The sequence below is a fragment of the Acomys russatus genome, chromosome 28 (assembly GCF_903995435.1).
Source record: "Acomys russatus chromosome 28, mAcoRus1.1, whole genome shotgun sequence".
Lineage (NCBI taxonomy): Eukaryota > Metazoa > Chordata > Mammalia > Rodentia > Muridae > Acomys > Acomys russatus.
This window is the reverse complement of record NC_067164.1, coordinates 4,933,363-4,947,289: the sequence shown is the minus strand read 5'-3', so window position 1 is coordinate 4,947,289 and position 13,927 is coordinate 4,933,363. Positions and strand designations below refer to the sequence as shown.

Sequence of the window (13,927 nt, the reverse complement as noted above, 5' to 3'; positions counted from 1 at the left end):
TCCCGCGGACTAACCCCACCCCCTTGACTCCGTAGCTCCGCCCCCGCCCCTTGCCCTAGCTGATTGGCGGGTGCTGGAGGCCGAGCTGGTCACGCCCCCTCTGGAGGCACGCGCAGTAGCGAGGATCTAGCCCGCGGCCAAGGAGGAGGCAGTCTGTCGCTGAGCTTCTGAGGCGTACTATAGCGGAGCGGACAGCTGGTTGGTGCTTGGACCACGCCGCGGCCGCAGGTCCCAACACGTGCTTTTCGGCGGCGCCATGGAACTGGAGGAGTTGGGGATCCGTGAGGAGTGTGGCGTGTTCGGGTGCATCGCTTCTGGAGAGTGGCCCACGCAGCTAGATGTGCCGCATGTGATCACTCTGGGACTCGTGGGGCTGCAGCACCGGTAAGCAACAGGATGAGGGGTGGGGGTGGAGCGGCAAGTATTTGCACAGCTCTGCGTGATGAGCCGCTTCCAAGCTCTCACGGGCTATGGAGACCGCAGGACTAAGAAGGCTTGCTCTGGACCTGGAGGGTGGATTTCACGAATCAGGACCAGAACCTGCGCACGGCATAGACCAAGTGGGGGTGGGGTACACCTTGCCCGCCTAGATATTAACCTAGCATTCCTCCCTAATGTTCCTTACTGGTTAACTGCAAGAATGTGCACCTCTCCCGCGGGTTTGTTAGGCAGGAGTTGACTTACACTAGCCAGGCTGGGAAGGAATTGTTCCGTTCTCTTTGAACCTAGAGCTGTTTTTGAGGTAAGCTTCTGTAGGGTGGTGGCTCGTGAAGGTCCTGCGACACTTGTAGTGGTTTTGCGCCTGGCTTTCGGCTTGCGGGAGCTTTGTTTGCAAGGAAGGACAGAGCTATTGAGCAGCTTGTCAGCCTGCAAAGCAGTTATAGGTTTGGGGCTCTTGAGTTTGAAAGTAGTTATAGCTATGGAATCATGGGGACTCTAGTGTTCAGATCCAGGGAAACAGGACTAGTTCGTATTCAGGGTGAGCCATAGCAGTAGTAGATATCAGATACATTAACTTAAGTCAGAGAGTGAACTTTTAGTAATAAATAAAAGCAGTAAAAGTCAGCACTAACACCCTTCTTTAAAGGGGAGAAGTAGTGGGTTTTTGTTTTGGTTTGGTTTTTCGAGACAGGGTTTCTCTATGTAGTCTTTGCTGACCTGAACTCACCCGGCTGGCCTTGAACTCACAGAGTTCTGCTTGCCTCTGCCTCCGATTGCTGGCTGACAGGAGTAGTGTTTGATGTCAAGATACACATTTACTTGGGAAAACTGAGAGACTGTAGGTTTTTGGTTGTTTTTTGGTTTTTTTGAGGTGAACAAAACCCACCTTTGCTTCCATCATCTTTCTGTTTCTTACCACTTGACCTAACTGGCAGTTAGTCTAAATCTGCTGAAGGAAACAATACAGTACAAGCTAGGGTTTTGCAGGTCTCCCGAAACTATCATAAAGTTTCATAGCAACAGTAGCAACAGCTTCTAGAAGAGAGCTTATCAGCAATGTGGGTGCCACATGTAAAAAAGGCATCCCTATCCGGGCGTGGGGGTGCACTCCTTTAATCCCAGCTCTTCTAAGGCAGAGGTAGATGCATCGCTGTGAGTTCCAGGCCAGCCTGGTCTACAGAGCAAGTCCAAGACAGCCAAGGAAGGCTACACAGAGAAACCCTGTCTCTAAATAAATAAATAAATAAATAAATGCATCCCTAAATGGTTACCTTTCCCTCACCAAACCTAACTTAGAGGTAGCTTTTTTTTCAGAGTTCTCCATCTTTGAATTTGAGTTTCATATTCTGTATACACCTTGTTTATTAAAAAAACATCTGGGGTCACAGCTGGGTGTGGTGGTGCATGCCTTTAGTCCCTGCAGAGGCTGGCTGATCTCTGAGTTCCGAGGCCAGCCTGGTCTACAAAGAGAGTTCCAGAAAAACCAAAACCAACCAACCAACCAAACAGAAAAGCATCTGGAGTGAATCAACACACACCCAAATTTTAACTGGAGTAAGTCTATCTTGTGTAATTATGGCTTGACTTGTAATAGAGTTCTCATTTGAAACATTCACAAGCTGAGCAGGTTGGAATTACGTACTTAGGAATACACACCTATGTAACAACAATTAATGAAAAAGGAAGTGTATGTGGGGGGATATGTAGGGAAAAGGGAAGGGAGAATAATGTAATTATATTATAAGCTTTAAAAAATTGTTAAGAGCTGGGAATGTGCAGGACACTTGCCTAGCTTGGCGGTAGCCCTAGGTTCAATCCTTAATACAAAGGAAAGGGGGGGGGGGGGTATTCAAAAGATTATGTATATAACCCAAACAAGAAAGCTAAATGTGATTCTGATAAGCAGTGGTCTATAATACTTTCAGATGTTATATTGATTATTCCATTAAGAGCAGTGGGAATGGATCTAGAGAAATTTAGAGAACAGATGAAAGTGACTCCATCTTTTTCTTTTTCTTTTTTGTTTTTTTGTTTTTTTGTTTTTGTTTTTCAAGACAGGGTCTCTCTCTGTGTTAGCCTTGGCTGTCCTGGACTCGCTTTGTAGACCAGGCTGTCCTTGAACGCACAGCGTTCCGCCTGCCTTTGCTTCCCGAGTGCTGGGATTAAAGGCGTGCACCACCACGCCCAGCTGACTCCATCTTTTTCTTAACTGTTTACATTTTGGTCAGTTACTTAGAAAGTTCTCCTTATTCCTTATTTGTCATTTTCTTTAAATGTGCCCTGGAAGAAAAAGAAGCTTTAAAAAAAAATTGTTTTGACCTTGGGGGTGGGGGTGGGTGGGAACTGCGTGTAGGGGACTATATGTGGTATTTTTCTTTTAAAATTAACTACAACTTGCCAGCTGTGGTGGCATATGCCTGTAATCTGCAGCAGTAGAGAGGCAGAGGCAAACTGATCTCTTTAGTTTGAGACCACATAGCAAGTCCCAGGCCAACCAGAGCTACAGTGAGATCCTGTCTGAATAAATAAATAAACAAACTACATCTCGATTTCTAGTTCCATGCTCCTGTGTTACTATGTTTCCTATAGTTGCTTTTATATGAGATAACGATGTAATTAGATAGTGTAAGACCAGTGAAGATAAGATGTGTTAGGTCTATCAGTGGCCTGTACTATACAGTGGGGTGCATAATTGCAGTACTGTCAAACACAGCAAGAGTTGTCTACCAAAAGAGGAAGGAAGGAATGGCTTTAGCAGGATGGCTATTTAACTAAACTAAGCAAACCTTTGTTAGGAGACTAGTGTTGAAAATAGGACTGTGCTGTTTCTTTTTCTTCTTTTGAACAGCAGTGATGAGCTAGTTTCTGGGGGAACAAGCATGCTAGAAAACAGACTAAGGATTTTTCGTGAACAAGCATGGCGTTTAGGTTTACCTAGCTCTCGGTACAAGTCCTAGGCAAGGCAAAAAAGTTTAACTTAGAGCAACATCCTTACCATTTGGTGGAACTGACTTTAATTGGGGGAAAAAAAAAAATCAGTGGAACACCCTTATGTTTAGAAGATATAATTGCTTGCTACCCTAACACAGTAGGTCAGGGCCAAAGAAGATTAAGAACATGGTTTTTGGGGGATGGTGTGCTCGGGCGTGCATAGGGGCCACACACTGGCTGCGCACAGACTGTGCTACCGAGTTACACACCCAGCCCAGGAACAGATGAGTGCCGATGGCACTGAACATGGGAGCATTAAAACCTGAAACCTAGAGAGGGGATACCAAGCGAGCACGTAGTAGGGTAATAGACAGCTTCGCCGCAAAAGACGTAGTTTAGAGCCGGGTGGCAAACTGTTAGTCCCAGCACTTGGGAGGCAGAGGCAGGAAGGTCTCTGAGTTCCAGGCCAGCCTGGTCTACAGAACAAGTACCAGGACAGCTAGGGCTACACAGAGGAGTCCTGTCCCGAAATACCAGAAAGGGGGCGGGGAGATTAGTTTATTGTAGACGCCTCCATTTTTTACTTCTCTCATGAAGATGTGCTCACATTCGATTCATATAGCCAACAGCTGCTGTGTGGATTTGTATAGAGGAATGTTAATTCAGAACATGGTTGCTCTGGCAGGAGATCGCACCCAAAGATCTTCTAGGTCTGCGTGATCCAGCTGGAATGCAAGCAGATCTGAGTTCAAGGCCAGCCTGGTATAGAGCAAATAGCAGGTAAAGGAAAGTTGAGGTCTAGGCGTGCCTTTAATCCCAAACAATGAAGGTAAAGGTAGTTTGTAGAAGGAAGCAGCCATGTTTCTTTTACAGGTTTGAAAACATCAGGTCTAGTAGTTTGCAGGGTTCTGAGCCAAGTATACGTCTCTGGTGGGTCACTTCAGTCTCTAAATCATTGTCACCTCTTACGAAGACGGGAATGGTCTGGACTTCTATACAATTTCATAAAAGGAATTACTAGACACATCCTACAAACCATCTGCTTAAAGGTTCTTTGTATAGCCGGGCATGGTGGTGCACACCTTTAATCGGGAGGCAGAGGCAGGTGGATCCCTGTGAGTTCGAGGACAGCCTGGTCTGCAGTGGGAGTCTAGCACAGTCAAGGCCACACAGAGAAACTCTGTCTCGAAAAACAAAACAAAAACAAAAGCAGAACAAAAAGGGTTCTTTGTGTAGTAGGGGTATGGTTTGTCCTCCAAAGGTGTGTGTGGGATGTGGTCCTCAGTGGCGATACTGTACCAGTCCGTATCTTTTAAGAAACAGACTTTACAGGAAAGAGAGTGGTTAGGCATTGCGGATTAACGGTGGTCTGACTGAGTAAGTTCTCTGAGAGCAAGTTGTCATAAAAGAGTAAGCCTGGCCCTTGAGGTTTTTTTGGCAATCTGTCCAACCATGCTTTTCTTCTCTTCCTTGCTCCCTCTTATACTTTACCTTTACCATGAAGTCACCTACATTGAGGTCCTCACCAAAAGCAGAACTGATGGAACCCCCAGCACTTGGGAGGCAGAGGCAGGTGGATCTCTGAGTTCAAAGCCAGCTGGGTCTACAGAGTGAATTCCAGAACAGCCAGGGCTACACAAAGAAACCCTGTCTCGACACCCCGTCTCCCCCCACCCCCAAAAGAAAAAACAAGAAAGAAAAAGAAAAGAAACAAAGTACCTAGGCCCAGCAGGGTTGTTCAGGCCTTTAATCCCAGCACTTGGGAGGTAGAGGCAGGCAGTCAGATTGGTCTGCAGAGGGAGTTCAGGACAGCCAGGGCTACACAGAGAAACCCTGTCTCAGAAAACCACCCCCACCCCCAAATACAAAATACCTAGCAGTTGTATTTGGTTGTAGTAACAGAAAATAGCTGAGTTTTGTTAACTTGGGATATGAGGATGTCCTCCCTCTGTCAGTGAGTCATCATGTCCCCAGAACAGGAATTATTCCAACAGCTAACAGACATTTTATACTTCTAAACATTTGTGAAATTTACCTGATGGAGGTGAGGGTCTCGTTGGAAGAAACATTCTGTAGAGTCTTCCAGTTCTGTTAAACTTTCAGGAAACTGGTCTGTAATGATCTCAGGAGAAGTTGTCTTGAGAGACGTAGACACTGTTTCTGCAAAGAGTAAATAATATGACTCGAAAAGCACTCAGGAGGGAGAGGCGCCTTCAGACAGCCTCCCTGGGCGGTGCTTGCAGGCCTCTTCCTGAAGTGTGTTGAGGAACACAGGAGGAGGTTATTAGAGAGCTTTTCTGGGGTGCCAAATCAAGGCTAGTGGTGTTAACCATGAAGGCGAAGCACCAGCTCAGTCTTGGGCGGTCCTTACAACTTCCGGATCTGTCATGTCATCTCTCAGGCTACTCCCAAGTGTTGGTTCCGAATGATGCTTTTATGCTGTTCAGCCAGCAGCAGTCTCTTTTCCATGACCTGTTCACTGGAGGTTAAAGGTGGGACAACTCCTCAGCTCTACATTTTATAAATAAACAAAAAATGGTAATTTAAGATTTTTCACCTCCCTTGAGTTTTGTCTACTCTCTGATACTGTTATATGTCGCTTAAGCACGGGGCTGTGTCTTCCAAGAAATGGAGCATTAGACCATTTTGTTGCTGCGCACATCATGGCTCTTAGTGTTCAAGCTCCGTTCAGTACAGCTCAGCAAGGTATCTGGACTCAATCGGGAGACTTGGTAAACATTAGATGTAGGAGGCTGCTGCCAGGGTAACGCAGTGCAGTTTAACGTCACGGGAGCCTTTTTATAAATAGCAGTGCACTAAAAGAATGAAGAAAAGGACAGTCTAGCCAACACAGACACCAGTGACACTACCACCATTATCATGTCTGGGTGTTCTATGCTCGGCCCATGATTGTGCTGTGCTTTCAAATGACTGGCCCTGTGGCTTTGGCTTGCTTTTCACCAACATGACCGAATGTGTAAGGAGGTTTGTCCCATGGTGCTTTCTGGTGAATCTCACTGAGTGATAGTTTTCAGCTTCTTTGTAATTGTACAGGATCACTCTAGTATATACCATCCATCGCCTACAAAATGTTCCCAAGCAGCACAGGGCTGCACTGTGTTGAGCTCCTGCTGTGTATATATAAGGCACCTTGGGCTGGAGAGATGGCTCAATGGTTCAGAGCGCCGCCTGCTCTTCCAAAGGTCCTGAGTTCAATTCCCAGCAACCACATGGTAATTCACAACCACCTGTAACATGATCTGATCCCCTCTTCTGGCCTACAGGTGTACAGGAAGGCACAGCACTGTGTACATACATACATACATACATACATACATACATACATACATACATACATAAAGGCATCTTGATGAATAGGGGAACACAGAGCAGATGTGGCTTCTGCCCTCACAGAAGTGTATAACTCACCAGTTCAGAAGCACAGGCTTCTCCAGGCCCCAGTTTCCACATTTTTAAATTGGCCGCCTGATCATACCTACCTCCTAACTGTAGGAGCCAAACTCTTAGATGTAAACTGTTTAGAATAGTCCCTGGATATAAGTATGTGCTGTGACTGTTCCACACTTGAGTATGCACTCGGTAGAGGTACGTTCATTGACAGACATGCAGCGACTCATATTGGCCTCAGTCTGGAAAGAAACTGGAATATTACAGTACATTGGAGCAGGGAGAGTGATGGAAGGCATACTCATGTACAGTAGACCGTCCCAGAGTAACACTAAGAAAAATTCTTAATGCGTGCACAATTAGGGATGGATCTCAGAAACACTGCTGCAATGAGAAAAACTTGACACCAGTTCACACTAAGGAAGAAAAAAGCACAAATCTTAAGCTAATCTATTGATAGATTGATTAGCGATGGTCTTTATGGGATGGAGTTAAAAGCTAGCAAGTTTGTAGGGGGTCTAGTATTTGTTTTGTTGGTGGTGGTCTCGGTTTTTGTTTGTTGGTTTGTTTTTATTGTTGTTTTACATGCTTTTGCTGTGTAGCCCAGGCTGGCCTTGAACTTGTGATCCGTCTGCCTTAGCCTCCTGAGTACTGGCCTGGCAATATGCTGTATACTGATTTGGGTGATGATCATGTGAGTGTGCTGTCTAGGAAGTAGCAGAGAGCGACTAGAACTCCACTTTCCTGGTCTTCAGCCCTGTGCAGATTCCTGTATATAGTCAGCCATCTGTCTACAGCATTCTGTACCCATGGTTTCAACCCATAAATACTGGAAGTATTTTTTTTTTTTTTAACTATCTGTACTAAACAATAAAAAGTCTTTTTCTTGTCATTGCTCTTTAAACAATACAGTGTGACTATTTCATAGCAGTTACACCTTATTAGATATTACCAGCAATCAGATGGTTTAAAATACACACAGGGATGTAGCTTATATACCAATATTGTGCCCTTTTATATAAAGAACTTGGATATCTGCATATTTGGGTTTTCTATATTGCATCAAACTGCCTTTCCTAGTGTCTGGTTGGCTCGCATTTTTGCTTTTTGAGACAGGATCTCACTCTATCCCGGGCTGGCCTGGAACTCTATTATGTACCCCAGGATGGCCTCCATCTTCCTGCAGTCTTCCCTCAGTACTGCCTTTACAGGGAAATGAGTTGTTAACATCTGGATCGCTGGTTCATTTCAGGGTTTTAGTTTGCATGACTCTAAAAAAGGCTTCAGAGTTTGACTTATCTTCATACTTATTAAAAGAGTCTACTCATTATTACCTACCTTTGGAGAAAACCAAGCTTTATAGCTTATTAATTTGTGGGGCCCTTTCCCTTTACATAGTTAAGTGCGATTTAAAGGGACGTGGTTATTGCACAGTTACCTGACTGGGAATGTGTCCAGTTACTTTGAGAGTTCCTCTTTCTTTTAATGAGCTGTGAACTAATTTCCCAGCATTCTTTACTCTTGAATAGTTCACAAACAATGTATTTAGTCTAATTTGTCAGGGATGGGGCTAAATATCTCTGTTATCAGGAAAAAGCAACAAAAGTTTTCACAGGGGGAAAAAAAAGCTCTTGGTATTTCTCAGGCTCGGACCATCCCAGTTCCTTGGCTTTCAGAACGACCTTCAGATTGTTCTAAAGCAAACATAAAGTCAGTCTGTGACACCTTGTGGTATATGTTAGTTTTCAAGTATATCAAACTAAGCATATTTAAATGATTAGAAAAAGTAAAGTATTTTGGACAGGGCTAAGAAAGAAATTGAAATTAAAACTGTGCTTTTCTACTAATAATTATAGTCAGTTGAATAAATAGTAGTGGTGTATGGATTTTATTTAGATTTTTCTACATGACTTAACTACAAGGAGGAAAGTCCTTAGAGTTCTTTTTTTCAAATTATTGCCAAGCTCACCGTGTTTGCGTTCAGCAGTTCCAGGAGCCCTGCTTATTAAAAGATGCAGTCAGTTTCTTCATAAAATCTCAGTTTCCTCAGAGGGCTGTCATTTTTCTTTTGTAAAACTCTGTGTTCATATTTTAGATTTTTTTATATTTAGTGCGACATAGTTTCCAGTCCCTGTCTATCCCAGACTGGCTGAGTCTCCTGGCAGTTTCCTCAAGTACTTTTCTTGTTTCTTGCGGCCTCTTCAAGCCTTTGCTTAATGTTTTCATCAGACCATCTATGAATCAGTGCTCTGCCTTCGCTTTCAGACCCGTGTTTTCCAGCTCCCGAATCATTGCTGTTACAGCTTTCAGCGGCTTCTAAGGGAATGTGATTACAGGACTCTTTCAGCTACTCAGATAAGTTAGTAACTCTTGTGTTTTGAGTATCATTCACCTAGCACACCAGGATTGTCATAAGTCATTGAGAATTAGAATAATCTCAGTTAGGGGAGAGTCCATTTTTTTCCATACCTCCATTTCAATCTAAAAATAAGGCAGACAGCCCCCTGATATAGCTGATCGCAATCAGGGTTTTACTGGATTTTTGTAAATATAGAAAGCTATTTCTTTCGGTTAGAAATAGACATTTTTCTTCCTCTCCTATTATATTTCATATCAATTTAGGTATAATAAAACTCTGAGGTAACATCCACTAGAGATATAGTTCCCAACTACTTAAGAAGGTATATATATCAAAAGAACACTTAAGATCTAGCCACTTAGACTCTGACCTGGTAAGACTTTGGAGTGCTGGGGGCCCACATCTTCTGGGCTATTTAGTAAATTCATGGTAATTTCTTTTGTTAGAAAACAGAGTAGCAAGCCAGGTGGTAGTGGCGCACACCTTTATAGGCCGAGCACTCGGGAGGCAGAGGCAGGCATATCTCTGTGACTTTGAGGCCAGCCTGATCTACTACAGAGTGAGTTCCAGGCTAGTCAGGGCTACACAGAGAAACCGTGTCTGGAAAATAAAACAAAACAAAAAAAGAAAAAAACAAGCAAAAAGAAAACAGAGTGGCAGCTTAAATTTGTTCTTGCAATTGAAGGTTATGCGAACATTCTGTCCTTTAGAACATAACCTTGAGACTACGAACGTTTGCTACTTTCAACTACAGGCCGTGTGTGCTGAACTTGGGGCTGGCATAGTGTTTTCAGAGCAAGACTTGTTGAGTGCCTAAGAACATTCTTATGTGAGCTTCATCGTAACTAAGACTGCTCCTTAATGCAGTTCATAGGAAGAAAGGAGACCACGTTAGTGGTGTTTACAGTTTTCATGTTGAAACAGTAGTCTGTATTTACCCAGAAGGGTTTGACTAGACAGATTTTTAAACCATAAATATTTTCAGGAACTGCTAGTCCTAAGCCTGATACATGTTAAGGGGCTATCCGGTGTGCTAGTGCACATATGAAATGTTTGCAAGTCGGTTGTTCACACCCTAGGTGAAGCTCACTTACTACTCCTGTGTTGGCATTCTGAACAGAAGTGTAGCAGTCTCTGATAGCACCCGTTAATCTCAGGACACTATTTTAAAAATAGTACACTGTAGAGGAATGTTAATTCAGAACATGGCTGCTCTGGCAAGAGATCACATTCGAAGATCTTCTAGTTCTGTGTGATCCAGCTGGAAAACAAACACGCCTTTAATCCAGGAGACAGAGGCAAACAGATCTGAGTTCAAGGTCAGCCTGGTATAGAGCAAGTGTCCGATAAAGAAAAGCTTAGGTCCAGGTGTGGTGGAAGCAGCCATGTTTGAAAGTGATGTCTAATTGAGTGGCAGAAAAGGTGCCAAATCGGAGAAGATTTGACAGAATAGACTACCTCCAGCTCTGAGGAGAAGAGAGAAGGAAGGGAAGCTACTTTACGAGGCAGTTTTACAGAGAGAGGAGGCAGTGTTCAGCAGGACAGTAATAGAGAGATGGGTTGCAGAGAGAGGACTCAGGTGAAGATGGAATGAGCCAGAAAATGAGAAGCCAGAAGATCAGAGCAGATTGCTGAGTTAGTTTGAGGCCAAGCAGAGCAGTTTTGGACCGAGAGAGAAGCCAGATTAAATAAGTCAACTGGAAGAAGAGTTTTTGAGCCAGAGCAACTGAGTTGAAGCAGCGAGCCCCGAGTTCAGAAAGAATAAGGGTGAACTTATTAAGCAGTAAGTCTCAGGCTGAAAATATTCTAGGCCTACATTAGATTGTATGGAGGCTAGAAGCTTCCAGGCCTAGGCTCAGGTTAGCAGAAGGAGGCAGTAAGCCTCCAAGACACCAATTGAGCCAGAAGAAGAAAATGACTTTTACCATACACTATGTATCTTGAACAATATAGATGTTCATAAAATTGATTTTAATAATTTTTTGAGGCAAAGTCTGTCTATGTAGCCCTGGGTGTCCTTCAGTTTGCTATGTAGACTAGGCTAGACCCAAAACTCGCAGAGATTCACCCGCCTTTGCTTCCCAGGAGCTGGAATTAAAGGCGTGCACCACCACACCTATCATAATTCTTTGTAAACTAGAAAGTTATGTGCATTAATAATAAGCCAGTGAGGCAAAGTCATAGGAGGCCTGTACGTGTGTGCAAGAATGGGCCTGAGAAGAGCTACCTCAGGCACAGAGCTAGAGCACAGAGCTTGTTCTGGCCGTATTTACACAGGGAGACCAACATGAATTTTGATTGTGGCACCATCAAATGACCTCAAATGGTGGACTGCACTCTGGAGTCCTGTAGGGCCACTAAGATTTATAGTTTATTCCCTCTCTGTCCTTTGAGACAGGGTCCCCCTATATATAGCCTTAGCTGGCCTGGAACTTGCTTTGTTAACCAGCTTGGCCTCAAACCCAGACCACCCACCTGCCTCTGCCTCCTGAGTGCTGGGAATAAACGCATGTATCACCGCACCCTGCAGTTCTTCTTCTTAGTAATTACACTGTGTAAAAAATGGCATGAGTCCTGAACCATTACCCTAGAGAATATACAGAGTTAGATTCCTGCAAGCCTCTGGTTATGGTATTTTTTTATTTTTTTATTTTCTTGCCATAGACCAATATATAACTCTTGTGTATTTCTGTCAAAGGTAGTAGATTCATTCACGTTGCATTCACTGCCAACAGCGTCTGTAAGCCATGCCTGGATGAAGGTTATCTGATGTCTTTTCTTGATAAGGTTTAACAAAGCACCTAACCTTTAGAAGCTCTAGATAGCATGGCAGCCCTGAACCCGGGGCATTGCTCAATTAAAAGTCACCTCCAAGTGTACAAAAATGTGGACAACCACAGGGGTGAGTACCATTTGGGTGGCAGCAAGATGGATCAGAAATCCAAAGTCATCTGCATGGGAGATAGAGGCCAGCCTGAGCTGTGTGAGACTCTCCATAAACACAACTAATTAATTAGCACCTGTACTCTGGAAAACGTACTTGTTTTTCAAGTGTTGATGATGTCACCTTGTGGTAACAAGAGCGTAGCTTATAGACTACATTTATTTCTCAAGCATATTTCAGCTGGTTTTTAATTAATGTTTTTCTAGCTTAGGTTCATGGCATTTTGGGTTTTGTTTTGTTTTGTTTTTTAAATTCTCTTAATACCCCTGGAAAGATAAATATTTGAGGAACAGATTCTCTGGTATATATGTATGTGGGTGTTCATTTTTCAGTGTGAGAATAAAATTATCAAAGCTTGAAATTAAAAAAAAAAAAACCCCACCTCTTGTATACACTATAAGCTAAAATAAAGGCAAGATGTTACGATATCTGCCTTGGGAATGTCTGTATTAGGATATTGCAGGTTTCCTTGTCCTTTGCATAGCAGATATCCCTTAAAAACATCCCAAGGGCTGATCTTACTGCAAAATGTAGTAAGTAATGGCCCGCTGTGCCTGGTTACTGTGCCCAAGCCACAAATGCTAGAATGGTAAATCGTTAGCACAGGCTTTAGAAGAAAAGTAAATATTTTCCCATCCATGGGAAAACTTAAGTTTAAAATTTTCTTATATGTAAAGGCTCAGACGGGAAAGAAAACAGGATTATTCTGGGATACCTTGATGGGAGCAGTTGCTGGGGGGGGGGGTAGGGGCTATCTTGGTCAAGCAATATGTGAGCTTCACAAATACTGGTGTGCAGGAGAAGAGGGGTTACCCAGCGATGCTTACTAATGAGGCCTCATCTGAAAAGCTGCTTCGTTTTAGTGCCAAATAATTCCCGGGCCTTGTAGAAATTTGGATACTTGTTTAAGTCACTGTAACTGGGAAGACTTTTAAAGACTGTAGTGCAAAGAGAATATGGTTCGTCACTGGAAAACATTTATACCCCAGAGAATTGAAAACAGGCTCAACATAAAGTCAGGTACTTTCTGTGGACAACAGTATGCAAGTTCCTTTATAAAAATTAAACACGTTGCCATAAGACCTAGTAGCTTCACTCTGTATCCTGCCCCAAAAGATTTGGAAGCAGGAACCCAGACTTTTGTGTACTCTTGTTCATAGGCTTTGCTCAAAATAGCTAAAAGGCAGAAAGAACCCAAATGACCATTGTAGGCAAGTACCTATGCAGAATGTGACACCGATTTAATTCTACAGCATACACGAACCTGAAGACATTATGCTAAACGAAATAAGAGATAAATCATTTCTCAATGCCGCATACATGAATAATGACATTGGTGAAAACACAGCGTAGAACAGTGGAAGAAGAATACAGAATCCTTTAGCGGATACAGTTATTTCACTTTGAGACGATTAAAACTTCTGGAGACAGAGTGGACATGGCTGTGCTGCAGTGTGGATGTCCTAATGCCACCAGCTGCAGTGAAAATAGTGATTTTACATTTGGTGTTTTTCCACGCTGGAGGCAAACGCTTTTACCATGGCAACAGTACTCATAAAAATCCAAAACAGAAACAACTCAAATAATCCATCGACCAATGAATGGAAAAATAGTATATCCATAAAACAATATTATTCAACCGCAAATCAAAATCCCGCCAAGGCATGAATGAAATTTGAAGACATGATTCTAAGTAAAAGTAGCCAGGCCCTAAAGGCCACCTAGTGTACCATTTATGTGACATTTCCAGAACAGTGAACTCTGTAGGGGTTGCTAGGGATGGCAGAGGATCCTCCAGGCAGTGAAATGTCTGCTGATGGATACAGGGTTTCTTTGAGGGCTGG

General features: G+C 43.4%; 1 protein-coding gene across 1 annotated transcript in view; it reads left to right on the top strand.

Moving 5' to 3' along the window:
* Positions 1-7: 7 nt before the first annotated feature.
* Ppat (phosphoribosyl pyrophosphate amidotransferase) overlaps positions 8-13,927 on the top strand; it is a 34,698-nt gene continuing 20,778 nt past the window's right edge. The window contains exon 1 of the mRNA XM_051170233.1: positions 8-384. Within this exon, the coding sequence (XP_051026190.1) occupies positions 257-384 (128 nt within the window). The 5' untranslated portion in view covers positions 8-256. The remainder of the gene's footprint in view (positions 385-13,927) is intronic.